The sequence below is a fragment of the Cherax quadricarinatus genome, chromosome 16 (assembly GCF_038502225.1).
Source record: "Cherax quadricarinatus isolate ZL_2023a chromosome 16, ASM3850222v1, whole genome shotgun sequence".
NCBI classification, from domain to species: domain Eukaryota; kingdom Metazoa; phylum Arthropoda; class Malacostraca; order Decapoda; family Parastacidae; genus Cherax; species Cherax quadricarinatus.
Window position 1 is genome coordinate 15,949,969 of NC_091307.1, and position 26,677 is coordinate 15,976,645.

Consider the following 26,677-nt stretch of genomic DNA (forward strand, 5'->3'; position numbering starts at 1 on the left):
ACCGCCGCCTTTACAATATTTTTTTTTATTTTTAACATTCACCTAGTTCAATTTTTTCTAAGTCTGAATAATAAAATTTACATTTACATTGTAGCAATCATTAATGTATATTGTTCACAAGAATGGGTTCATAACTGTCAAGGCTAACACAATTTCACAACTCTGTCGATGAAAAGTTTTTTTCCACTCAATTTTTATCGAAGAATAAAACAATTTTATTCTTCGAATGAAAGCAAGTAAAGACTTTCTGTAGATTATTAACCAAGGATAACCTAAGAAAAAACAACCCCTGGGCTTTGTTTCTGTTAGGGTCATTAAGTAATTATTCTTAGGATGCGACCTACAACTGCCAACTACCTATTTACTGTGAGGTGGACAGAGACAGCTGGTTTAAGGAGACTAGCATAGTTCTCAAGAGATAACTGGACAAGTTCCTCAAGTTAGCTCCTGATCACTCGGGCTATGGTGCCTACGTTGGTCTGCGTGCAGCCACGAGGCCTAGTCTGGGACTGGGCGTAGGAGGAGGAGGCCATGACCTCCGGCATCATATTCAGGTAACCTTCAGGGTTCTTTCTGTTGTGAACTGAACATACTACCTTTAACGAACGTTCTCCTTTTATTAGCTGATGTATAAACAGCCTCTCTCTCATACAAACGGATGGCAAATCATTACCTAATGTGTCGAAGAAACAGCAATAAGCACAAAAACGTGCTATATATAGCTACGAGCAACAAAAGAGGTTATAAGCCCCGGGCCAAATAGTTGTCGATCAATTTAAAGGGGTGGAAGAAGTGCCAGACCGTCTGGAGGATCTGGCTGATTCTCTTCTCCAGACTTTCGAAGTATGGGTCGCATGTTGTGTGATTTTCTCTCACTACCAACAAATTAAATTTTGGTAAGAGGTTGGACAAATCCCTATAAACTGAAGTCATAAACCAGTTACAGTTTTATCAATATCTGAGAAATAAGTGTCCACAAGAGAGTAATCAATCACGATGAGCGCGATTTATTTCTTTATTCTTTCCCGTCTTGGTTTCTCTCAAACGTTTTGTCATGATGTAACAATTCACAAGTCCTCAAACAATCAGTAACATTGACGTAAAAATATAACTGCACGACTTTTCAGTGGAAAAATATATTAAAAATGCTTCCCTGACAGTATAAATTCTCCGATTCTCTTCCGCCCTTGATATAAATTATTAAGGTTCCATGACACTATCTTAGCCTAGATCATTTTATATATTATCTTAGCTGTTGCGACTAAAACTTTTTTTTTTATAAAATTAAGTACACACGTAGTGTACTATTACCATATGAAATACAGCACAAGTAAAAAAAATCTAGCTTCCCCCCCTCACATTCTGTCACACAGGATTGATCGCATGCTTGAGGTAATGTATTTTGTTATCTGGAGCTGGGAGACCTCATTCAGATGAGGATATCATCAAGCATCCAACTATATACTCAGCAGATACGGCTGCTTCAAATGCTTTATTCCAGGAGTGTTGCAGTTATTACTGAGGGATTACTCTCTTTCAGGGTGGCCTATCCTCCACACAAGGAAAGACGAATCAAGCTGGCCACAGCGGTAGGGTAGGGTAGGGGCTGACACCATGGATGGCCACTGGAGATCGGTTAAAATATAAGACCATAAACACAGAAGAACTATTACTGAAGTAATCACGTATGCCTGGAGAGTGAGAGTTGAGACAAGTGTCTTAACTCTCATCTTGTCGGTACTGTACACCTTTCTTGCACATACCTGGTGGGTGTTCCGGGGGCCAACCCCCCGCGGCCTGGTCCATGACCAGGCCTCGTAGTGGATCAGGATCTGATCAACCGAGCTGTTACTGCTTAGTTTTAAATTGTGGTGAAGTTGATACCTGTGACATAGCAGTGATTGTCACTGAAGCATTTGTCCTGTTTCCTGACGAACCTTACCTAACCTAACCTAACTGAAGCAAGAACTTGGGGAAGCTTTAAAATAGGCTCTTCCTAGCATGGGACACTAGGTATACTATGGTGCACAGCTATTCTTAGTCTACAACGATTTTAGAAATGCTCAGATACTGGCAGTACACCATTAAAAACGTAAATGTTTACTTTTAAATATTTTTATTTTATTGCATTACCAGTATAAATAGTTCAGAATACATTAGAGCTACAGTAGTTTTTAACAAATAGCCTCAGGAAGGCCGATGGTGAGATATGAATACTGACAAGCTGACAACTGCGACAGAAGTCGTTAACGAAAGATATTTTACCAGCACAGCAGACTTTATTAATGAGGATGTAGACTTTTGTACTGGATCCACCAGAAGTCGCGAGAAAAAGCAGTTGAAGACAGTCACATGTGGATGGGGATCATTAAAGGCAGTCAGTCAGGCCGATAAGTTGGGCCAGAGATTTAGCCATGGATTTGCAGAAAACGCGGTGAGCAGCTGATTGTGCAGTTACACATGGGCGGGGGCCCCACCAGTAGGTCACGACCACAAAGTGGGCTAAAGAATAAGCAATGAACTTGTAGAAGATATCTGCCAAGATGCCATGGCGTTACTGTGTCTGATAGATTTCATTAGATCAGTGGCATGATACCGACATGATGACCACATATGTAACACCAAACTATGTTTTTGAAGTCTACACCCTCATGCCTACTGGGAAGGTGAAACATCTCTTAATAACGGTACCGAGGTGTTGCACATTTGTCTTAATCATCAACTGATAACATTTCACTGATTGAGACCGTAGTACTGAGGATCCGCAGAGCAAGTGTTACGCACTCAGGAACTGAGTATCGTGTTCCGTGTGATTCTTCAGCCGCACCCAGTCCACTCACGTAGCCAGGTTGAATAAATACTTGGTAACAGCCACTACCCCCAATATAAACCTCACCCAGTTCTCTACGTAAAGCTCACCCCACCTTACTTAACCTCTCTCTCTCTCTCCCTTTATCTATGCTTGTGTCCCAGGTTCGATTCCCAGACACAGTGAAAAGTATGTTGATGTTCAGTCCCACCCCCTGCTGCCCCTATCTACCTCACTTTGCAGCAAAAACAGTGTTTGCCATTGTTTGTCCAGGGGGAAATGGAAAACTCCAGTTCTTTAAGAACACTCTTTGCCAAATACGTGTAAGAAACTCCAGTTTTGGTAGAAGGATTGAAGTGTTGAGCTGAAAGTATTCACACAATGCGGTGTATCTAATTAGGAAAATTAAAAAAAAATCTCAACCTAACCCCTTTCTCTAATTTATCTCAGCTCTCCTATGCCTAAGACAGTGCATATATATATTCTGATAATAGTGTATCAATATGGGATCAACTCATTAAATGTCAATTAATAAGTGCTGTGTGATCCAATAAGGTATCGTGCTCAATGGGAATATAATAATTTTTGTCCTCCACAGATCTGTCTCAACTCTTCCAATAAGCAAATCACCAAAAGCAGATACAAACTGCATAAATTCAACATCATATACAAAACTTTAACCAGGTAACCTAAAAACTGTTTTAAGGACCGTAGCAGAATCGTTTAGGCTATTATGCACAACTTAGGTTAAATCCACCTTTTGAGTATGAGGCACCTGTACAAAGCCCACACCTGATCAAGCAGGAAGAGAAACTTGAGATGATCCGCTGTGCCATGAAGTGGTTAATGGCAAAAATGAAGATGGACTACGAGGAGAGACTTGAACTTAACCCTGAAGAGATGAGAACCAGGGTTCAGGGGTCATTATCATAAATGAAATACTCGAAGCAACAGATAGTGGAAGGAGTATGGCAGTTTGAGATGTGAAGAGAGGGAGGTAGCAAAAGCAAATTTCAGAATACCATTCAGGAACATGAATAAACAATCCCTCAGAATCTCCTTTGCGATATATGCTAGGCCAACCCATTTATCACGTGGCCCCAACACAGAGCCTACACCCGGTTAAGCACATAAAAAAAGCTCAAAAAGTACCAAAAGTTCGCATTCACTCTAGTACCAAAAATGAGGAAAATGCATCATGAGAAGAGGCTGAAGAAAATGAGCCTGGCAACCTTGGAGGGTCTGCCATATTATCCATACCGGTAAATATCGGATGATTTTGATGGTTTCAGTACCGGTATAGGTAGATATCTACTGAATTTCATTGCATCGGTCTAAAATTGAGTACTGATATAGGCACAAATTTTGGTATCGTCCCATCCCCGATTACGACTTCAATCTTAAAGAAAAATGATAGGGCCGACAAGAAAAAACTGGATTGTGAGGTACAGGATCAAAGAGATACAGGTGAAACAATATGCAGATGAACAGTAGGGATGTAAAGTAGTCTCAGAGAGGTTAACAAGTAGAATAACTTGGGCGAGGTTATGGAGGTAAATTAAAAATACAGCTTAGAGTAAACATGGCAAGGCCCATGAAGCTAGAAATCAGTCATACCGAGGCCAGGTGCTGACTCTAGACCCTAGCATGCCTCTCTGTCTTTCTTTCTCTCTGTCTCTCTCACACACACATGACAGGGTGACGGCAGTAAGACAAGAGAGAGAGAGAGAGAGAGAGAGAGAGAGAGAGAGAGAGAGAGGGGTGGGTAGACTGCATTTTCTTGGACTGTAAGAAGGCGTTTGACAGTTCCACACAAGAGATTAGTGCAAAAAGCTGGAGGACCAGGCAGGGATAACAGGGAAGGCACTACAGTGGATCTGGGAATATCTGCCAGGAAGGCAACAGCAAGTCATGGTATGTGGCGAGGTGTCAGAGTGGGCACCTGTAACGAGCGGGGTGCTACAGGGGTCAGTCCTAGGACCGGTGCTGTTTCTAGTATTTGTGAACGACATGACGGAAGGAATAGACTCCGAAGTGTCCCTGTTTGCAGATGATGTGAAGTTGATGAGAAGAATTCAATCGGAGGAGGACCAGGCAGAACTACAGAGGGATCTGGCAGGCTGCAGGCCTGATCCAGCAACTGGCTCCTGGAGTTCAACCTCACAAAGTGCAAAGTCATGAAGATTAGGGAAGGGCAAATAAGACCACAGCCAGAGCCTACAAACCTCACCCAAGGAAAAGAATCTTACGGTGAGTATAACACCAGGCACATCTCCGGAGGCGCACATCAACCAAATAACTGCAGCAGCATACGGGCGCCTGGCATTCCTGTACAATGTGTACATCAGGCCCATACTGGAGTATGTAGCGCCAGTTTGGAACCCTCACCTAGCCAAGCACGTAAGGAAACTAGAGAAAGTGCAAAGGTTTGCAACAAGACTAGTCCCGGAGCTAAGGGGTATGTCCTACGAGGAGAGGTTAAGGGAAATTGACCTGACGACATTGGAAGACAGGATAGATAGGGGGGATATGATAATGATATATAAAATACTGAGAGGAATCGACAAGGTGGACAGAGACAAGATGTTCCAGAGATGGGACACAGCAACAAGGGGTCACAGTTGGAAGTTGAAGACTCAGATGAACTACAGGGATGTTAGGAAGTATTTCTTCAGTCACAGAGTTGTCAGGAAGTGGAATAGTCTGGGTAGTGATGTAGTGGAGGCAGGATCCATACATAACTTTAAGAAGAGGTACGATAAAGCTCATGGAGCGGGAAGAGTGACCGAGTAGCGGCCAGTGAAGAGGCGGGGCCAGAAGCTGTAAATCGACCCCTGCAACCACAACTAGGCGAGTACACACACACACACAAATAGTAACAGGCCAACAAGTGTCTATCGACAAGTTCCTTAACACAAACTACATATAGAGGAGAAGTGAAGAAGCTACTTTATGAGTCGGATACCTCGAAAGTGGTAGGGCCAGATAATCTCTCTCCCTGAGTTCTGAAAGAGGCAGCAGAGGTACTGTATAAGCCACTCTTTCGACAAGTCAATGGACACAGGGCAACTACCAGAGGTGTGGATATCAAATGTTGTCCCAATACTTAAGAAAGGGGACAAATGTAAAGTTAAAATACAGACCAGTATCACTGACGTAAATAACATGCAAGGTCAGGAGAAAATTAACAGGAAAAAGTGGGTTCATAAATTACCACCAGCACAGCTTTAAAAGACGGTAAATCCTATCTGGCAAAACTACCAGAGTTCTATGGCAAAGTAACAGATGTAAGGCAGGAAAGAGAGAGGGATGGGCAGACGGCACATTCTTGGACTGTGGGAAAGCTTTTGACACAGGACCGCTCAAAAAACTGGGACAAAAGCTCGAGGAGCAGGAAGGCAGTACAATGGATTAAGGAATGCTTAACAGGAAGGGAACAAATGATTGTCCGAGAAGAGGTGTCGGAATTGGTGTATGTGACAAATAGGGCTCCACAAGGATCAGTATTCGAACTGGTATTATTTCTTGCATATGTGACCGACGTGACGAAAAGAAGTGTCCCTGAGGTATCCCTCAGGTAAGAGGTATCCCTGTTCACATATGTAAAACTAAATAGAATACAAACAGGCGAGGACCAGGAAAGATTACAAATGGATCTGAAGAGGCAAGGTCTGGCCTGACAAATGAAACTTATGAAGGCTGCCACCTCGCTCAAGGAGGACCTCGGAGTAAGTACACTACGAAGTATATCGCCTGAGGGGAAGAACACAACTAGTCACTGTAGTAAAGGGGCGTCTGGCAAATCAAACTAAGTTTCAAAAATCTAAGAAAGGAGTCATTCACAACACTGTATACGGCATACGTCAAGCCCATACTGGAGTCTACTGTACTAGTATAGAACACACATCTGGTCAAGCATGCCAAGAAATCGGAGAAAGTGCAGAGGTTTTCAATGAGACTAGTCCTGGAGCTAACGGGTATGTCTTATGAGGAGAAGTTGGGGTAATTAAACCTGATGACACTAGAGGAAAAGACTACGGTGATATAATAATGCACAAAATACCGAAAGGAACTGACAGGGTGAACAGAGACAGAAACAGGAACATGAGTGCAAAGTTCGAAATCGAAAATGCAGACGAATCAGGGGTGTTAGGAAAGTATTTCTTCAGGCTTAGAGCAATCAGGAAACGGAAAGACCTGGAAAGCAGAGTGGTTGAGGCAAGATCCATACACAGCTTAAGAAATTGTACGATATGGCTATTGAAGACATATCGTACAACAGCCAGTGAAGAGAGTCAAGAATCGAGATTCGACCCTTGAAACCACGTATAGGTGAATACAAAAGAGGTAACAAGAGATGTTACACCTACCTTGTTGGCGACAAGAAGAATGGGGACACGGTCAGTGTTCTTGACCCGGGTGATCTGATCCTTCATGCCTTTAATGTCTTGGAAGGTTTGATGATTGGTCATTGAGTAGACCACCACGAAGCCCTGACCATTGCGAATATACAAGTCACGCATGGAGGCAAACTGCTCCGTGCCCGCCGTGTCCAGGATTTCCAGTACGCACGGCGAAGTGTCCACTTCGATTTCCTTTCGGTAGAAGTCCTCGATGGTGGGGTCATACTTCTCCATGAAGCACCCGGACACGAACTGCACCGTAAGGGCAGATTTGCCCACCCCACCGGACCCTAGCACCACCACTTTAAACTCCCGCATTGTGTTTCCCTAACATTCACTACTTAACACTGTAGGAGAGGCACTAGTGTAAGAGGCAGGGGGTCCTGGCAGCAGCAGCAGCACCACCTTCACCACCACTCCACCACCACCACAGCCGCCGCTGCCACTCCACCACACACCCACCAACAGGACACTACTGGTCCGGCCGCCACCGTCCCTCACGTGACGTTCTTTTGTAGCGACTCCGTGCTGCTCGTCAGCATCATTGTCTCATCCTATGTTCCTGTAAATAACCAACATAAAATAGTTACATACATGAAACATGTTGCACCCCTCTCTCATAATATACGCAAGAAAATCACATTACACCCACTACTTGATATGCTGAGGAAAAATATAATAATAATAATAATAATATCTTTATTTTACTACAAGTACATGTACAAGGTATACAGTCCTAGCTGATAACAATGACATACTACTATATAGAAAGTCCCTTGTTATGCTCCGCATTTCGGGCAAATTAGGTCAGTGTCCCAGGATGCGACCCACACCAGTCGACTAACACCCAGGTACCCATTTTACTGATGGGGAACATAGACAACAGGTGGAAAGAAACACGTCCAATGTTTCTACTCTGGCTGGGAATCGAACCCAGGCCCTCGCCGTGTGAAGCGAGAGCGTTAACCACCAGGCCACCAGAGCCACCAGAGTCAGGCTAAAGCTACTGAGATTGCTTCATATATTCAAGAGCCATATCAGTGAAGCGCATTTACACTTAAAACATAGATGCATTTCTGCAACAAGGTTTCGGCAATCACTGACACTATCAATATTCATTACTGTACTTAACTCATGAATAATGAGTAATGAGATAATCGAAGGGTAGCTTCTGGGATACAACTGCTGAATACTGGGATGTTTTCAGGTTACAATAAAAAAGGTGCGTATCTAAATTGAAACAATTAGCGAAACTCATAAAATGCACATGTAAGAGGTAAAGTCAATTTTATTTCTATAAAGAACAGTTTACAGTCTCTACAGAAAATGTACTATCGACATACTTTATAGAGCCTCTGGTTATGCAGAGCATTTCGGACAGGCAAACTGCAAAGAAGAATGATTGAAATGAGTATTTGTGTAACGTTACAGGTTCGAATGTATGAACTTCGGCAAGTGAGCAGTGTTTGGAACCGACTATGTCTCCGGACCTAAAATGGGCCATCAAAGAAGGACCGCTACCTTATCGATGAGAGTCAATGTTATGAGTGGGTATGTCCAGTGGTAGGGATGATGGTAACATGTAGGTGATATGCTGCAAGAGCATCTTTTGACTCGCCTCCACTCAACTTAATAACGTACTGGTCTCTTGCATCGTTGTCGCTCGTCATATCCTAAATACAAACTTACAAACCACTATCACTCATCCAGAAGAGACTAAACAATCACACAAAGTGCACTAACCAGATACACAAAACCTGATTTATCACAGACATTCAACATGATGCGTCTGGACTCACTTGATATTAAATACCATATGAAAACTTGCTTGAATTTAACATCAACTAAACAGAAGAACAGATCAATTCTCTAATTAAAAAAATTAAATGCTGATTTTTTTACGACAACCGTAGTGTTGCTACCCTTTCTATAGTTACATAGTGGAAACAAAAGCTAGCTTTTTCCCTGTCATATTCCACCACATGATAGGTTTCACGCATGAAGTAATGCAACTTCGGAGCATGAGTTGGGAGGATTCTATACGGCGAAGATATCGCTGGTATTCCATTCTGTGGTCTACCTGGGGTATGTTCTGAAGGGTCAACGCCCTTGCGGCCCGGTCCCAGAGAAGGCCTCCCAGTAGCCTGATCAACCAGGCTGTTGGCGTTAGCCGTACGAAGTCCAACTTAAGCACCACATCCAGGCTGATCAGGGATAGACATGAGAAACTTGTCCAGTTCTTGACGACAGCCAGGGATCTGTTCGTAATCCCTTACGTATATGTATGAAGGAAGAATACTGAAGAGTCTTGGTCCCTTCACGCCTACTTGAGTTTTCCTTTAGTGTGTTCACTGCACCCTTGCTTTTCATTGGGGTTATTTTCACTGTCTGCCAAGCCTCTTACTTTCGTGGGGAACGATTTGTATGCGCAGATTTGGATATCACTCTTTCCTACGTTCCTGGGAGTATAGGTCAAGGGACTTCAAACGTTCCTGGCAATTTATGTGTGTGACCGACTCTATGCGAGCTGTAAAGGTTCTCTATACTTTCAAAGTACAGAAAATAGTGCCAATGATGACATTTTTTAAATCGCTTGTGCTCTCTAACTTGGAATACTGCTCAGTGTTGACGGCCCCATTCAGGACAGGAAAAATATCAGCGATGGAACAGATACAGATAGTTTACAGGAAATAGAGCATTTAAATTACTGGAAACGCCTTTCCAAAGATGTATTCATTGGGGCGGATAGATATACAGAATAATATGTTCCTGCAAAGTACTTGAGGGCCTTGCTCAAATCTGCACACTTCCATAATACACTGGAATAAGAGATATGGGAGGAAGTACAAACTAAACAGTGAAAAGCAGGGAAACCATGAGAACAGTAAGGGAACAATGGATCAACGTCCATGGCCACAGACTATTCAAAATCTTATCAGAAGATATCAGAAACACTGTAAAAGTTTCTAAGAGGAAGCTGGACAAGTATCTTCATCAGATGCCGGATCAACCAAAATATGATGGGTATGTGGGCCAACAAGCTCCCAGCAGCAACAGCCTGGCCCAAGGCCGGGCTCTGGGAGTAGAAAAACTCTTGAAACTCATCAAAAAATATATCACAATAAAACCACAATCTCCAGGATTGCAATTTCGCCTAGCCTGAACGGGGAAGTTAAGAGCATAGCAGTACTCCAGCCTAGAGAGAGAACAAGTGACTTAAAGAGTATCATTAGTTCTAGTTATCAGTGGCTAAGGCAACTTAAAAAAAATCGTTCCAGCAGAGGTGGGCACTAACGCCTCGTAGATAGTAGAATTGATGAGTATATCACACCTCCCTTTCCAAAACCCCCCAACAATGAAAACAAAAACTGATCATATGAAAATGCTGCACAATACATATATATAGATGAAAGTTGTTAACATTAGGAATGTACTCAAGCGTATCTTAAAACATACAGTACATGACATTTTAAGCGTTTACAAAAACAGATTTAGATGATCTCAATATTCACAAAACAAATAATCATTTATCTACATACACATTTTTTTTTTTTAGCTCCATGGGGAAGTGGGCAAGAATTCTTTTTCCGTAAGCCATGCGTGTCGTAAGAAGCGACTAAAATGCCGGAAGCAAGGGTCTAGTAACCCCTTTTTAAATTTAGTAATTTATACAGGAAAAGAAAAAAAATTTCGTTGTTCTTTTTAATTTTACCTAAAAAGAAAAACTTTCGTTTTTCTTATCCCGGTGAGATACGGCCGGTTTGTTGAATATAAAACAAAATAAATATATCAGAAATGCTGCTGGGACAAGTGTAGAAGTCTTCACGAAAAAACTAGACAAGTATCTCCTCCAAGTGCCAGATCAACTAGGCTGTAGTAGATATGTGGGCCCCATCATGACTCACGAAATCGTAATAAAACGATTGCAAACAAACCACGGTAAGGGTGGGGGTCGAACTCACGGCAAGTGAGTCGTAAAACTCCAGGTCAGTGCGTGAACTACTGCTAACCTTCCTATGGTATATAAATATACCTAGTTGGATGAATTTTATTGTAGCCAGCTGGCCTTGTGGCTTAAGTACTGGCCTGGAGTTTTACTAGTAGAGTTAGAGCCCCACAGGTACCGTGGTTCGATATGTGAGCCAGCGAGCCACCAGCAACAACAGCCTGGTTGACCAGATATGCACCAGGCAGTCTAGACCAGGGACGGGCTCCAAGAGTAGAAAAGTTCTCGAAACTCAAAAGAATATCAAAGGAGTTTTCAAATGCATGCATACACACACAAAATCGTAGATTCATTTTTAGTCACATTTCAAATAGTTGCAGATGACACAGATTTCCAAGAAAACAGTGTGCCTAAAACACGACACACACGCACACATGTAGTAATTAAATACAAGATTTAAGTGCATAATAAAGTTTTATGGACAAGAGAGCATACACGCTCAGTGTGTGTTTATGGTGATACATGCATACACACAAGACAATTATAGTTCCACATGTTGTATCACTGAAAGAGAGGCTATGATCCTAGAATTTATACATACTCGTATGCACATATATTTACCTATATTTAATCAGCATTACCTGTTCATCCTATGGGTCCAAGAATAATCGCTCCCGTAGACAGTTCTCATAGAGAACAGACCTCTTGGTCATGGTCACGCCGTGCAGTCCGATCTGCGCACTCTTGCAGGTTTTATCAGCTGTTTGAAGGAACTTATCAAGAGCCCTCTTGAAAACAATTAGGGTACTATTGGTAAATTCCTTATATTTGAAGTGAGGGACCTAGGAGTCATTGACCATTTTCAATTATTTCTTAACGGACTTACTCTATCCCTGATTTTCATTGGGGGATATTTTGAACCGTCCATCATGCTTCCCTCTCTAAATGATTTCAGTGTGCCGATTTGAAACCCTCTGTATTTTCCAGGTATAAATTATTTATATATCTGTTTGTGCTCCAGACAATATATACAATTTGAGGGTCTTCAAGCGTTCCTAATAAATTAGGCGCTTGACTTTAAAGGTCACTGTACATTCTCCAGATCTGCTATTTTGCCAGCAATATTCATATAAACTATTCCAGAGCACAAGTGCCATGAAGAATATCAATACTGGCAAGGAAAAGCAACTGGATTTTTTTTTATTGAACAATACATTATTTCACTGAGCCCACTAGAAGATTTGGTTGACATCGGCTTGCAAGTTTGTCTCCTCGATGGATTAAATTTTCAATTTTTTGTCATCTGCAAATATGAGAACAAGAGAACTGGGGCGAGTAGTGCTTGTATGCCAGCCCAATGACAAGGATCAAATTGTTCTACATACTGTATGTTTAATATCATCTGAACATTAGTGAGTCACATTTCGTCCCTTAAGTACTAAAGTTTCTGGGAGTGAACAGGCTAGCAGGTCACTCAGATAACAGAGCGGTGTGTGTTATTGCAATAGCCTTGCGAGGGTCAAATACTGAGCCATGTTTGTTTACTCTCACTCTCTTGTAAACACCCAAAAAAAGTTTGAAATAATTTATAACGTTTTCTTGTAGTAAACATGCAGTAAACAGTAAATTGTTCAATACGGTTCTGAGAAACTAATATTTAGCTGTATAGGAGGATAATGATTTGTTGGCTCTTATGAGAAATATATGCACTAGGGTGTTTTATTGTCTGAAGGATGCTCTGTTAGTGTTCTTCCCTGTTTACGGAAAAGATTTTGGTAGTACAGTCAATATTCATGACGAGTCTTCTAATTATTATTATAATCAAAAAGAAGCGCTAAGCCACAAGGGCTATACAGCGCTGCAGGGTAGGGAAGGAAGCAAGGGAATTGGATGGCAGAAGGGAGGGGGGATGATCAGCAGGTTACAGAAAACAGCGGGGCAGGGGATAGTACGGGGGTAGAGGATAGCAAGAGATACAAGTAGAAAGGGCTGAAAGTATCAGAATTTGTGAAGTAAGTCAGTCGTTGTCAAAAAGTCAATGAGAGAGTCCGGATGAAAGGTGGGTCCATCAGCGAGAAGGGAAGGTAAAGAGAGAGCAGCGGGGCGAAGACGACGACAGAGGTAAATTCTGCGTGCTCGTTGATAAAGTGGGCAGTCCAACAGAATGTGGCTGACTGATAATGGAGCTTGGCAATTCTCACAGAGAGGAGCAAGACGCCTCTCCATGAGATATCCATGAGTAAGACGAGTATGGCCAATGCGAAGACGGGAGAGAGTAGTCTCCCAACCTCGACACTGGTGATAAGAAGACGGCCAGTAACCTATACTCGGTTTAATAGACTGAAGTTTGTTGCCGAGCATAGTAGACCAACGTTGTTGCCAACGGGTGTGAAGGTGGGAAGATATTACAGCAAAATAGTCCGTACATGGAATACCTCTATAAGAAACTGGTAGGTCATGTACTGCTGACCGCGCAGCAGTGTCTGCCTGTTCATTGCCCTGTACGTCAACATGACCAGGGACCCAACAAAAAACAATATCTTTATGCTTAGTAAAGATGCGGCGTAGCCAAAGTTGGATACGGAGGACTAAGGGGTGAGGTGTATCAAATTTTTGTATAGCCTGTAAAGCACTAAGGGAGTCTGAGACAACCACAAATGATGACACAGGCATAGATGCAATACGGATAAGTGCTGTAAGGATGGCAAATAATTCAGCAGTAAAAATACTAGCTGAAGATAGTAAATGCCCTTGTACGACGCTGTCCGGAAACACTGCTGCGAATCCTACGCCGTCAGAAGACTTAGAGCCATCTGTGTACACAGCAATGGCATGAGAATGAGAGTGAAAGTGGTCAAGAAAAAGAGAGCGGGAAGCGACCGTAGACAGTTGGGCTTTCGAGCAAGGGAGGGAGAAAGAACAGACTCGAACAGCTGGAACTTCCCAGGGGGGTAGGGAAAAGTGAGATGCTACATGTACATAGAAAGGTGGTAGTTGAAGACAAGAGCGAATGAAGGCGAAGAGAGAAGGGACGGAGTAAGCAGGGGCGGCGAACAAATAAAGAATGTCTACTAATATCAGTGACCATTCTATAAATGGAAGGATTGCGGAGATCATGAGAGCGTACATAGTAGCGCAGGCAATGGGCATCACGGCGATCGGATAAGGATGGAACGTTCGCTTCTGCATAGAGGCTTTCGACAGGGGAAGAGCGAAAAGCACCAAGGCATAAACGTAATCCTTGGTGATGAATGGGGTTAAGGCTAGAGAGAGTAGCAGGAGATGCCGCTGAATAGATCTGGTCACCATAATCAAGTTTCGATAAAATAAGGGTGGAATGTAGGTGAAGGAGGGTTCGACGATCAGCTCCCCACGAAAGATGAGCAAGGGTTTTAAGAAGGTTCAGCCGGCTGTGACAAGTTGCCTTCAGAGAGGTAATGTGAGGTTTCCAGGATAACCTACGATCAAAGAGGATTCCCAGAAACTTGACTGTATCACGTTCAGGGATACGTGAGCCATAGAGGTACAAAGGATGATCAGAGATGACAGAGCGTCTAGTGAAAGTGATTTGGTGGGTTTTAGTGCTGGAAAATTTAAACCCATGTGTGGTGGCCCAATTGGAAACACGGTCGACTGCATGCTGGAGAGAAACTGTAAGGAGGTGACAGTCAGCGCCTGCACAGGCAATAGCGAAGTCATCAACATAGAGTGATGACCAAATATTTGATGGAAGACTAGAGGCCAAATCATTAATAGCAAGGAGAAAAAGTGTTGTGCTCAGAACACATCCCTGGGGGACACCTTCAGCTTGGACAAAGTCCGGGGAGAGCACATTATTAACCCGAACACGGAAATGCCTGTCAGTTAAAAAGTTCTTAAGGAAGGATGGTAGATTGCCTCGAAGGCCTAAGGAGTGGGCTTGGGCTAAAATATTATACCTCCAAGTTGTGTCATATGCCTTCTCAAGGTCAAAAAATATGGCAATAACTGAGTGGTTATTCGCAAAGGCATTACGAACATATGTATCCAAGCGCAGTAAGGGGTCTATGGTAGAACGTCCCTTACGAAAGCCATATTGACGAGTGGAGAGACTGTTGTGTGTCTCTAAATACCACACTAAACGTCTATTTACTAGACGTTCCATTACTTTGCAAACTGCACTGGTAAGAGCAATGGGACGATAGTGGGAGGTTTCATGTCCCGTAGTGCCTGGTTTGCGGAAAGGGAGAACAATGGCGGATTTCCACAGCTGTGGAAGAACTCCTTGTGACCAAATAAGATTGTAAAGGCGTAATAGGACTGCAAGGGCTGACTGATGTAAATGTTGTAGCATACGAATATGAATGTCGTCGGGCCCAGCTGCCGATGATCGACAAGCTGAGAGTGTTGCCTCCAGTTCTTGAAGTGTAAAAGGCACATTATACTGTTCTTCTCTGAGAGAAGAAAAGTCCAAGGGTGCTAACTCTCTGGCAGACTTTGAGGAAAGAAATGAGGGGCATAGATGGAGTCCCTGAGAAATACGGACCAGATGATTGCCAATTTCATTGGCAACATCTAGTGGGTTTGCTATATCAACACCGGCAACCCGCAGAACAGGAGCCGGGTCAGGAGAATATTTACCACTCAGTTTTCGTACTTTTTTCCAGACTGCACTCATAGAGGAAGCAGAGGTGATGGTGGAGACATAATCTCGCCAGCAAGTGCGTTTAGCGTCACGGATGACACGGCGAGCGATCGCACGCTTCTGTTTAAAATCAAGGAGTCGCTCTGTGGTTCTATTGTACCGGTACCTGCCCCATGCAGCGCGTTTCAAACGTACTGCACGAGCACAAGCAGGAGACCACCAAGGCACGCATTTCTGAGAATGCCTGCCCGAAGTTTGAGGTATAGAATGAGAAGCTGCGGTGAAAACGGAGGACGAGAAGAGGTGTAAAAGCTCATCGATGGAGGACGAAGAAGGAACCTCTTTAAAAACAGTCAGGTGTGAGTAAAGGTTCCAATTTGCCCGATTAAATTGCCAGCGTGGGGTGCGAAGAGGTGGCGAATATGAAGGGGAAGTAAGAATGATTGGGAAATGATCACTGTCATGTAAGTCCGGGAGAACAGACCAAGTAAAGTCTAATGCGGCGGAGGAAGAGCAAACTGAGAGATCGATGCAAGAGAGAGTATGAGTCCGAGGATCAAAATGGGTGTGAGTACCTGTATTTAAAACATGGAGGGGGTGGGTGGCAAGAAAAGCCTCTAACTGAATTCCACGGGAATCACAGTGAGACCCTCCCCAGAGGAAATGGTGGGCATTAAAATAACCAAGTAACAGAATCGGTGGCGGTAATGACGAAACAAGGAAGGCAAAATCCGGAATAGATAATGCCCGAGAAGGAGAGAGATATAAAGAACAGAGCGTATACCACCTATGTAAGTGGATACGGGCTGCTGTGTAATGCAGCGAAGTATGAATAAATAGCTGATGGTACGGAATATCAGTGCGGAGAAGAAGGGCACTTTCATTAAAGGTCCCATCAGGAAAAGGATCTGAAGAATACAATAAATTATAGCCTGAGATGTGAGAAATAACAGCAGAGTGTAATTTTGGTTCCTGTAAGCAAACACCAACAGGGGCAAACTGGGAGAGTAACATCTGAAGCTCACCCCGATTACCCCTGAGGCCGCGTATATTCCACTGTAAAAAGGCCATGATGGGCAATGATAAAGATACTTGAAATCCGCAGGTAAGGGTTCCTACGGACTAGAAGGGTTAGAAAAGTCCACATGCGGAGGCAGTGGAAAATGTTCAAGCTGCGAAGGAACGGTGCGCTGTGAAGAAAGGAGTTGCGCAGATGGAGCAGAGGAGAGAGAAAGAGCGGAAGGTGGATCAGTGTCCATTGATGGTTTGGTCTCTGCAATATATTCAGAGATTGCTTCAAGTGTTTCGGAATTCAGAGATGTCGTATGGGAGACAATATTGGGAATGGTAGGGGGAGGATGAGTAAAGATTGGAACTGTATTGGACTGTACCAAGGTAGGGGGGGGCGAAAGGGTGGAGGGAACTGGAGAAGCGTGGAAGGGGACAGAAGAGACAGGAACCTGGGAGGTGGCAGAAGAGGAAGAAACTTGGGAGGGAACAGGGGAGGAAGGTACATTACGAGGAGGAGGGTGAACCTCTGCACTTGTAACTGAGCCAGTGAGAGGGGAAGAACTAGGGACAGAGACAGGGAGGGTAAAATGAGGAGGTGGAAGATGGGTAGGAGGTGTTACCGGACCTTTTTTTGACTTTTGAGAAGTAGAGGGACGATTGGGAAGAGGTGTCGTACGAGGTCTCGTCGATACTGAGGCTTGTAAGAGAGAACTCGAAGAAGCGAGATTAGACTGAGGCGTTGAAGTAGGGACGTCTGAGCCGAGGACAGCAAAAGGATTAGATACAGGAGTGATTATGGGAGAGGTAACCACAGAGGTGGGTGTAGAAGATGGGATACCAGAAGTGGGGGGACGTTTTGAAACACGGGAATAAGAAACACGTGGGAGTCTCCCTTGGAGGCGGAGATGAGAAACTGCCATGGCATAAGGGAGACCTTCTGTCTCTTTGAGGTAACGGATTTCCCGCTCGTTTAAATAGACCTGACAACGGTGAGAGTACGAAGGGTGAGCCTCATGACAGTTAAGGCAAGAGGGAGATCGATTGCAAGACGTATTAGAATGGTCATCGGCACCACAGACTGGGCATTCGGCGATAGATCTGCAATATTTCGCTGGATGGCCAAATCGCCAGCAATTTCTACACTGTTGTGGTGTAGGGATCACCTTTCGAACTTGTAACCGATGTCCTGCTATATAAACGGAGGATGGGAGTTCTCGGCTGTCAAAAGTTAAACGAGCCACATTGCTAGGGTATCGTCTCCGCCCACGGGCAGGAAGAACGTAAGTGTCTACCTTGAGGATTGGGAGATCTTGGAGTTCCAGCTGTTCTAGAATGTCGGTGCCACATGTCTGGAAATTTTGTTGAACTATGGTATGGGGCAGAATAACGGTACCACTACAAGAATTGAGGGAATGATGTTTTTCAAGGGTGACAGGAACAGTATCTATATGGGAAAGACGAGAGAGCTCACGAGCCTGGGTAGCATTCTGTACGGTAATGATGCGCGTACCGCTCTTAAGAGCATGAAAAGATATATCTTTACCAACATGGCGTAGGAGTGCCTTGCCAATACTATGGTCAGAAAGATAGGCAGTAGAGGAAGTTGGTCGTAAAGTGAAGAATTTAGTCCACTGTTCAGTCTGAAACTGAGCGTGGAAAGGTAGTGAAGGACGTGTCGATCGTTTCTGAGAAGAACGAGAAGGTGAAGGTGGAGAAGTATCATCAGCAGGTAATTGTCGTTGACGTTTAGGCGTGGGACCAGAGTTGGTCCGATGTGGAACGGGTCGGCGATTTGAAAATTGCCGCACCGTAGAGGGAGAGGCCGGAAGCATAGTCAGAGGAGAGCGAAGGTCTGATAAATCGAAGGAGTCAGTCGAGGCCTCAGTACCTGAAGCGGGTGAGGAAACAGCACCGGCAATAGGTACAGAGGCATGAGGAATGTCTGAAGAGTGGTCCAAAGACGAGGCGGGGTCAGAACGGGGTGCGGTATCAAGAAGGGGCCCGGGGGTACCAGGTTCATGGACTAGGGCTGCCATGGTTAGGTTACTTCTTTCTTTTTGTTTTTAAGAAAAAAAAAGAAAGAAGAAAAGAAAATAAAAATAAAAAAAAGAAAAAAAAGGGGGGACCGGGGAGGGATAGTTCCTAGGAGGAATGAAAGGGCCAGAAATCTCCCTCCGCACCCAAGAGGACTCGACACCGCTAGTAGCGCAGATGCAGCATGGAACCCGTGCCATACCCTACCCTTCATGCCAGTAAACCAGCAATCTGGGATAGCAACCTCACATCTGCCGAGCTACCTCGGTGGACAAAAGAGAGGGCGGCCGGATATCCGCCACAAAGCATACCTCCTTCAGCCACCACCCCCGGAATCCGAAAGGTGGCTTCCAGAGATACACCCGTCGCCCAAAAGACACCCAAAGCTACTCCGGGATACTGGAGAGGGATCGGGACATCCCTAGGCAATCCAGATTCCACGGCAAACTACGCCACCGCCAAGAAACCTCAACGGAATGGGATGGACCCCGGTGTCCTTTCCCCTACCTAGGAACTAGCGCGCCTGTGGGAGAAATCACGAAGGCTAAAAAGAGGAAGGGCAAAAGGGAGGGGTGAGGAGGAGGAGGAGGAATGGAAAAAGGGGAGGATGGGGAGGATGGGATAGGGGAGGGGAGAATGGGGGGTAATTAGGTTCGGTCTGAGGAAGAAGACCGACAGGGCTAATTCCTCAGACCAAGAGCCTCTTCACCACGCCAAGGAGCCCCCCTTGAAGAGGACGAGTCTTTTAAATTAATTAAATAAAAAGGTTATTTCAAGGTTATCCATTTCTCCCAAACGTTCAAGTGCGTACAACTCTTTCCAAGGACATTTTAAAAAGCTCAAGGACGAGCGTCTACCCGGTAATGGAAGGTTTGGGTTGGCCAGGTGATGTTAAATGATCTGATGCAGTCACTTAAAGTTGTACACTGGTCACGCAGCGTGTTTAACCTTAAATGAAATTTTATGACAAATCGTTTGACCGTGGTACAGTAGTATTGCCTTACAAGAATTGTTCTAATAACTAGAACAGAGTATACTAAAAACTCTAATCATACAATAGAGTGGAAAAGTAATGTGAAGGACCTGGGAGTAGTAATGTCTGAGGATCTCATTTTCAAAGATCACGACAGTGCCACTATCACATCTGCGGAGAAAATGAAAGGATAGATAATGAGGACGTTCAAAACAAGAGATGCCAAGCCAATGATCCTTTTTAAATCACTTGTTCTCTCTAGGCTGGAATACTACTGTACATTAACATCTCCATTCAAAGCAGGTGAAATTGCATATCTAAAGAAGGTACAGAGATCTTTACTGCACATACAAGTTCCGTCAAACACTAACTAATGTCAACTCTTGGAAGCACTTGACTTGTACTCGCTGAAGCGAAGGCGAGAGATGCATCATATTCTATACTTGGAAAACCCTAGAAGCAATGGTCCCTAATCTGCACACAGAAACCACTCCCTACGAAAGCAAAGACTGGGCAGGCGGTGTAAAATGTCCCCATTCGTACACTAAGAGAAAACACAATAAATGTCCGGGGCTCAAGACTATTCAAAAGCCTTCCACCAGGTATAAGGAAAATTACCAATAGACCCCTGGCTGCCTTCAAGAGGGCGCCAGATATATACTTAAAGTCAGTGCCAGATCAGCCGGGCTGTGGTTCATATGTTGGACTGCATGCGACCAGCAGTAATAGCCTGGTTGATCATACCCTGATTTACCGGGAGGCCTGGTCGTGGACCGGGCCGCTGGAGCTTTCATCCCCAGAATACCCTCCAAGTAGACTCCAGGTACGTACTGGCTGTGTATTTGTTCTACCTGGAGGTTGTTTTGGGGGTTAACGCTCCCGCGGCCCGGTCCTTGACCTGGCCTTCCAGTGGATCAGGGCCGATCAACCAGGTTGTTACTGCTGGATACACGCAATCCAACGTAAGAACCACAGCTCGATAAATTAGACATGTGCAACTCTTGGGTATCTTTATTGAGGAAACGTTTCGCCACACAGTGGCTTCATCAGTCCATACGTAGGAGAAACGTGAAGAACAGGAGGAGAATGAGGTAATCAGTCCCTCAACCTTGAGTCGATGTGTTCAGTCCATCAATCTTGAATAGAATACGGCATATGAGCGGAGAAGCAGCTTATAAACCATATGGCAGGAGAGGTGCAGCAGTCATAGGTGGTGTCACATTTGTTCAATGTGGAAGTAGGTCGTGCCCAAGAATTAGGCAAGCGAAGAATTCCTAAGTATTAAGATCCCAAGAAGTTGCAGTGTCTGACAGGTTTGTAGATGAATGGTTCAGAGAACCGACATGTTGATAAATTAGACACATGTGCAACTCTTGGGTATCTTTATTGAGGAAATGTTTTGCCACACAGTGGCTTCATCAGTCCATACGTAGGAGAAACGTATGGACTGATGAAGCCACTGTGTGGCGAAACGTTTCCTCAATAAAGATACCCACGAGTTGCACATGTGTCTAATTTATCAACATATCGGTTCTCTGAACCATTCATCTACAAACCACAGCTTGGTTGATCGGGCACTGGCTAAGTATATGTCTGGCTCCCTCTTGAAGGCAGCCAGGGGTCTATTGGTAATTCCCCTTATACATGGTGGGAGGCTGTTGATTATTATTATAATCAAAAAGAAGCGCTAAGCCACAAGGGCTATACAGCGCTGCAGGGTAGGGAAGGAAGCGAGGGTATTGGATGGCAGAAGGGAGGAGGGATGATCAGTAGGTTACAGAAAACAGCGGGGCAGGGGATAGTACGGGGGTAGAGGGTAACAAGAGATTGAAGTAGAAAGGGCTGAAGGTATCAGAATTTGTGAAGTAAGTCAGTTGTTGTCAAAAAGTCAATGAGAGAGTCTGGATGAAAGGTGGGTCCATCAGCGAAAAGGGAAGGTAAAGAGAGAGCAGCAGAGCGAAGACGACGACGGAGGTAAATTCTGCGTGCTCGTTGATAAAGTGGGCAGTCCAACAGAATGTGGCTGACTGATAATGGAACTTGGCAATTCTCACAGAGAGGAGCAGGGCGCCTCTCCATGAGATATCCATGAGTAAGACGAGTATGGCCAATGCAAAGACGGGAGAGAGTAGTCTCCCAACCTCGACACTGGTGATAAGAAGACGGCCAGTAACCTATACTCGGTTTAATAGATTGAAGTTTGTTGCCGAGCATAGTAGACCAACGTTGTTGCCAACGGGTGTGAAGTTGGGAAGATATTGCAGCAAAATAGTCCGTAAATGGAATACCTCTACATGAAACTGGTAGGTCATGTACTGCTGACCGCGCAGCAGTGTCTGCCTGTTCATTGCCCTGTACGTCAACATGACCAGGGACCCAACAAAACACAATATCTTTATGCTTGGTAAAGATGCGGCGTAGCCAAAGTTGGATACGGAGGACTAAGGGGTGAGGTGTATCAAATTTCTGTATAGCCTGTAAAGCACTAAGGGAGTCTGAGACAACCACAAATGATGACACAGGCATAGATGCAATACGGATAAGTGCTGTAAGGATGGCATACAATTCAGCAGTAAAAATACTAGCCGAAGATAGTAAATGCCCTTGTACGACGCTGTCCGGAAACACTGCTGCGAATCCTACGCCGTCAGAAGACTTAGAGCCATCTGTGTACACAGCAATGGCATGAGAATGAGTGAAAGTGGTCAAGAAAACGAGAGCGGGAAGCGACCGTAGACAGTTGGGCTTTCGAGCAAGGGAGAGAGAAAGAACAGACTCGAACAGCTGGAACTTCCCAGGGGGGTAGGGAAAAGTGAGATGCTACATGTACATAGAAAGGTGGTAATTGAAGAGAAGACAAGAGCGAATGAAGGTGAAGAGAGAAGGGACGGAGTAAACAGGGGCGGCAAACAAATAAAGAATGTCTACTAATATCAGTGACCATTCTATAAATGGAAGGATTGCGGAGATCATGAGAGCATACATAGTAGCGAAGGCAATGGGCATCACGGCGATCGGATAAGGATGGAACGTTCGCTTCTGCATAGAAGCTCTCGACAGGGGAAGAGCGAAAAGCACCAAGGCATAAACGTAATCCTTGGTGATGAATGGGGTTAAGGCTAGAGAGAGTAGCAGGAGATGCCGCTGAATAGATCTGGTCACCATAATCAAGTTTCGATAAGATAAGGGTGGAATGTAGGCGAAGGAGGATTCCACGATCAGCTCCCCATGAAAGATGAGCAAGGGTTTTAAGAAGGTTCAGCCGGCTGTGACAAGTTGCCTTCAGAGAGGTAATGTGAGGTTTCCAGGATAACCTACGATCAAAGAGGCCCAGAAACTTGACTGTATCACGTTCAGGGATACGGGAGCCATAGAGGTACAAAGGATGATCGGAGATGACAGAGCGTCTAGTGAAAGTAATTTGGTGGGTTTTAGTGCTGGAAAATTTAAACCCACGTGTGGTGGCCCAATTGGAAACACGATCGACTGCATGCTGGAGAGAAACTGTAATAAGGTGACAGTCAGCGCCTGCACAGGCAATAGCGAAGTCATCAACATAGAGTGATGACCAAATATTTGATGGAAGACTAGAGGCCAAATCATTAATAGCAAGGAGAAAAAGTGTTGTGCTCAGAACACATCCCTGGGGGACACCTTCAGCTTGGATAAAGTCCGGGGAGAGCACATTATTAACCCGAACACGGAAATGCCTGTCAGTTAAAAAGTTCTTAAGGAAGGATGGTAGATTGCCTCGAAGGCCTAGGGCTTGGGCTAAAATATTATACCTCCAAGTTGTGTCATATGCCTTCTCAAGGTCAAAAAATATGGCAATAACTAAGTGGTTATTCGCAAAGGCATTACGAACATACGTATCCAAGCGTAGTAAGGGGTCTATGGTAGAACGTCCCTTACGAAAGCCATATTGACGAGTGGAGAGACTGTTGTGTGTCTCTAAATACCACACTAAACGTCTATTTACTAGGCGTTCCATCACTTTGCAAACTGCACTGGTAAGAGCAATGGGACGATAGTGGGAGGTTTCATGTCCCGTAGTGCCTGGTTTGCGGAAAGGGAGAACAATGGCGGATTTCCACAGCTGTGGAAGAACTCCTTGTGACAAAATAAGATTGTAAAGGCGTAATAGGACTGCAAGGGCTGACTGATGTAAATGTTGTAGCATACGAATATGAATGTCGTTGGGCCCAGCTGCCGATGATCGGCAAGCTGAGAGTGTTGCCTCCAGTTCTTGAAGTGTAAAAGGCACATTATACTGTTCTTCTCTGAGAGAAGAAAAGTCCAAGGGTGCTAACTCTCTGGCAGACTTTGAGGAAAGAAATGAGGGGCATAGATGGAGTTCCTGAGAAATACGGACCAGATGATTGCCAATTTCATTGGCAACATCTAGTGGGTTTGCTATATCAACACCGGCAACCCGCAGAACAGGAGCCGGGTCAGGAGAATATAAAGTTTACCACTCAGTTTTCGTACTTTTTTCCAGACTGCACTCATAGAGGAAGCAGAGGTGATGGTGGAGACATAATCTCGCCAGCAAGTGCGTTTAGCGTCACGGATGACACGGCGAGTGATCGCACGCTTCTGCTTAAAATCAAGAAGTCTCTCTGTGGTTCTATTGTACCGGTACCTGCCCCATGCAGCGCGTTTCAAACGTACTGCATGAGCACAAGCAGGAGACCACCAAGGCACGCATTTCTGAGAATGCCTGCCCGAAGTTTGGGGTATAGAATGAGAAGCTGCGGTTAAAACGGAGGACGAGAAGAGGTGTAAAAGCTCATCGATGGAGGACGAAGAAGGAACCTCTCTAAAAACAGTTAGGTGTGAGTAAAGGTTCCAATTTGCCTGATCAAATTGCCAGCATGGGATGCGAAGAGGTGGTGAATATGAAGGGGAAGTAAGAATGATTGGGAAATGATCGCTGTCACGTAAGTCCGGAAGAACAGACCAAGTGAAGTCTAATGCGGTGGAGGAAGAGCAGACTGAGAGATCGATGCAAGAGAGAGTGTGAGTCCGAGGATCAAAATGGGTGCGAGTACCTGTATTTAAAACATGGAGGGGGTGGGTGGCAAGAAAAGCCTCTAACTGAATGCCACGGGAATCACAGTGAGACCCCCCCCAGAGGAAATGGTGGGCATTAAAATCACCAAGTAACAGAATCGGTGGTGGTAATGACGAAACAAGAAAGGCAATATCCGGAATAGATAATTCCCGAGAAGGAGAGAGATATAAAGAACAGAGCGTATGCCACCTATGCAAGTGGATACGGGCTGCTGTGTAATGCAGCGAAGTACAAACAAATAGCTGATGGTACGGAATATCAGTGCGTAGAAGAAGGGCACTTTCATTAAAGGTCCCATCAGGAAAAATATCTGAAGAATGCAATAAATTATAGCCTGAGATGGGAGAGATAACAGCAGAGTGTAATTTTGGTTCCTGTAAGCAAACACCAACAGGGGAAAACTGGGAGAGTAACATCTGAAGCTCACCCCGATTACCCCTGAGGCCGCGTATATTCCACTGTAAATAGGCCATGATTGGCAATGATAAAAATACCTGAAATCCGCAGGTAAGGGTTCCTATGGACTAGAGGGGTTAGAAAAGTCCACATGCGGAGGCAGTGGAAAACGTTCAAGCAGCGAAGGAACGGTGCGCTGTGAAGAAAGGAGTTGCGCAGATGGAGTAGAGGAGAGAGAAGGAGCGGAGGGTGGATCAGTGTCCATTGATGGTTTGGTCTCTGCAATATATTCAGAGATTGCTTCAAGTGTTTCAGAATTCAGAGACGTCGTATGGGAGACAATATTGGAAATGGTAGGGGGAGGATGAGTGAAGATTGGAACTGTAATGGACTGTACCAAGGTAGGGGGAAGCGAAAGGGTGGAGGGAACTGGAGAAGCGTGGAAGGGGACAGAAGAGGCAGAAACCTGGGAGGTGGCAGAAGAGGAAGAAACTTGGGAGGGAACAGGAGAGGAAGGTACAGTACGAGGGGGAGGGTGAACCTTACACTTGTAACAGAGCCAGTGAGAGGGGGAGAACCAGGTACAGAGACAGGGAACGGAAAATGAGGAGGTGGAAGATGGGTAGGTGGTGTTAACGGACCTTTTTTTGACTTCTGAGAAGTAGAGGGATGATTGGGAGGAGGTGTCATACGAGATCTCGTCGCTACTGAGGCTTGTGAGAGAGAACACGAAGAAGCAAGATCAGACTGAGACGTTGAAGTAGGGACGTCTGAGCCGAGGACAGCAAAAGAATTAGCTACAGGAGTGACTATGGGAGAGGTAACCACAGAGGTGGGTGCAGAAGATGGGATACCAGAAGTGGGGGGACGTTTTGAAACACGGGAATAAGAAACACGAGGTAGTCTCCCTTGGAGGCGGAGATGAGAAACTGCCATGGCATAAGGGAGACCTTCTGCCTCTTTGAGGTAATGGATTTCCCGCTCGTTTAAGTAGACTTGACAACGGCGAGAGTACGAAGGGTGAGCCTCATGACAATTAAGGCAAGAGGGAGGTTGATTGCAAGACGTATTAGAATGGTCATCGGCACCACAGACTGGGCATTCGGCGATAGATCTGCAATATTTCGCTGGATGGCCAAATCGCCAGCAATTTCTACACTGTTGTGGTGTAGGGATCACCTTTCGAACTTGTAACCGATGTCCTGCTACATAAACTGAGGATGGGAGTTCACGGCTGTCAAAAGTTAAACGAGCCACATTGCTAGGGCATCTTCTCCGCCCGCGGGCAGGAAGAACGTAAGTGTCTACCTTGAGGATTGGGAGATCTTGGAGTTCCATCTGTTCAAGAATGTCAGTGCCACATGTCTGGAAATTTTGTTGAACTATGGTATGGGGCAGAATGACGGT

At 44.8% G+C, this 26,677-nt stretch overlaps 1 protein-coding gene across 3 annotated transcripts in view; it reads right to left on the reverse strand.

Annotated features, from left to right (window-relative positions):
* The window catches only part of Rap2l (Ras-associated protein 2-like), a 240,021-nt gene that overhangs the window by 151,689 nt on the left and 61,655 nt on the right, over nt 1-26,677 (reverse strand). For all 3 annotated transcript variants that reach the window (XM_070085429.1, XM_070085430.1, XM_070085427.1), the window contains one exon: nt 7,180-7,774. In XM_070085429.1, coding sequence (XP_069941530.1) covers nt 7,180-7,530 — 351 coding nt within the window. In that variant the 5' untranslated portion in view covers nt 7,531-7,774. The remainder of the gene's footprint in view (nt 1-7,179; nt 7,775-26,677) is intronic.